General features: G+C 40.8%; 1 protein-coding gene across 1 annotated transcript; it reads right to left on the bottom strand.

The window, feature by feature from the left end:
• Nucleotides 1-1,120: 1,120 nt before the first annotated feature.
• LOC120575701 (heat shock protein, alpha-crystallin-related, b11) lies at nt 1,121-1,989 on the bottom strand. Its single transcript, XM_039826528.1, has one exon. The coding sequence runs from the start codon at nt 1,907-1,909 to the stop codon at nt 1,280-1,282; it is 630 nt and encodes a 209-aa protein (XP_039682462.1). The 5' UTR covers nt 1,910-1,989; the 3' UTR covers nt 1,121-1,279.
• Nucleotides 1,990-2,286: the final 297 nt, after the last annotated feature.

Raw genomic sequence — 2,286 nt, 5'->3', positions numbered from 1 at the left:
GTTTTTTATTGTATGTGATTTAAAAAAAAAAAAAAAGAACAATTACAACATGGAAATTTGAAAAGCAGTTTGTGAATAAATTAAGTTTATTGAGAATTATTTTACAAAGAAAGGAGAAAAAAATGGTGTCCTGTGTTTATTGCCATCACCTCCATTAAGTCAATCAGAAACTAGTCCTTTTAAAATGTTAGAAAAATCTCGGCACATCCATGATGGTCAAGATTAAAGGGGTATACTGCTGCTTTGTATGTTTTAGTCCAAGAACTAACAGGTTTAGCTACAGTATGACCCCCGCCCACCATCAACATTCAAACCACAGGATTGGCTCCTGCTGTCAGTCTGGATTGAATGACAGGTCTTTCAACATAGGGATTAACAGTAGACCGCTGAATTGGTTATTATTTTTCTGAAGCTGTTATACAGCAGGTCAACGTTAGTATATTTTTAGTTATGTTTACTGTGGCTGTTTAAAAGTGATAAAAGTTGTGCTATTGGAATAAAAAAAGATACTGAAAGAATACATTTACAATTGTATGAGAAAAAGATATTATGAAGCCAAAGTTCACATTTAAGCAGGTAAAAAAAAGGTAAATATTGTGAGAAAAATCATGATACTATGAGAATAAAGTGTCAATTTAATCCGAAAAGGTTATAATAAAATCTAAATAAATCTTAATTTTATTAGAATAAAAGTAATATGAGAATGAAGTGACATTTTTATGAGGACACATTTCTTAGTAGAAAAAGAATAAATTTGCAATTTTATAAGAAAATAAAAACACAATGAAGATGAAGTTAATTATTATTGTTTGTCAAATTGACAAAAGTCCCAATTTATTTTTCTTTGTCATATTTATGAGATCAGTGATAAACATTTATTGTTTTATTGCAGATATATTGCATATAATAAACATTGGTGTAGTGCTGAACAGATGTTACCCTACATTTTTTTTTTATTAAGTTATTGAAATAAGCATTCAGAGCAATATTAGAGGATAGTAATGTTTGAAAAATATACTACATTGTCAATAATTAAAACAAGACAAATAGAATGTTTTTCATATTTTGCCATCATTAAGAGAAAAAGAGTCGGAGAGGAAACCAAAAAGTGTGACGAAGATAAATAAAACATGAAACAAGTTTATTATAAACAGTTAATTTCTAAAAGTCAAAGTGCAGGTAAAGAATATCAGATCCATGTTCCCTCTAATATTATACACAATAAAACCACACTGAAACTACAAAGATAGATGAGATGGTTCACTGTGTGTTCTTCAGTTCATTTTTTCTCAGCAGGGTTGCTTTCTGAGGAGGAGTCAGTGCTGCTGGAGGATGTGACGGCCGGGACAGAGGTGACGCTGATGGGGACGACCCTCTCCTTCCCATCGTGCACTGCTCTCTCCCGGGGGGCCTGGATCTGTAGCCGCCCCCCCACCAGAGAACAGGTGACGGTCTCGGGTTCGACGCCGTCCGGCAGGTCGAACTCCTGCCTGAACTCCTGACACCTGTAAGAGTAGGAGCCCTTCTCGTCCTCCTGCTTCTTCTCCGTCCTGCCGCTCACCCTCAGCTTCCTGCCCACCTGTTTGACTGACAGCTCCTCCGGGGCGAACTCCTTCGTGTCCAGGCTGAGGGCGAAGCTGCTGCCGTCCCTCCCCAGTTCCTGGAAGGCGATGGGCTTGAAGACCCCTGTCAAGGACGAGGTCTGGTCGATCTCCTCGAAGATCTTCTGGTGCAGCCTCTCCATGTACTCCATGCTCTGCCTCATCTCCTGCATGTGGCGGATCATCTCCTGTTCGATGTGGTAGAAGAGCGGCCGGGTCTCGGGCCACAGGCTGCGGACAGGCCAGTGCATGTCCAGGAAAGGCCTCATGTTGACGGGGGACGGCTGGAAGACGCTGGGACACAACATCCTGACGAGGTGGAAGGTTCAGATCAGTAGCTTCAGGCTGGAGTCTGTCTGACTGTCTGTCTGATGTCCTGCTGCCCTTGCTGTTTATATACGCACAAACCCCCCCCACCGGAAAGTTCCAGCAGCATTCCTGTGTGTGTGTGTATGTGTGTGTTTGTGCTCACAGTCTAAATGCAGCCCGGCTGGTATTCTTGCAGCCTGCTGCCAAATGCCGAGACATCTCAGCTTTGTTCTATTTCTGCTGCAGGACTCTGTCATGGTCTTTATAAAGCAGGTGAACACTCACAAACACACACACACACACACACACACACACACACACACACACACACACACATCATGAGTGACTTTACAAGAATTCAACATATTTTTATCTT

The sequence above is a fragment of the Perca fluviatilis genome, chromosome 16, assembly GCF_010015445.1.
Source record: "Perca fluviatilis chromosome 16, GENO_Pfluv_1.0, whole genome shotgun sequence".
Taxonomy (NCBI): domain Eukaryota; kingdom Metazoa; phylum Chordata; class Actinopteri; order Perciformes; family Percidae; genus Perca; species Perca fluviatilis.
This window is presented reverse-complemented; position numbering and strand designations above follow the sequence as displayed.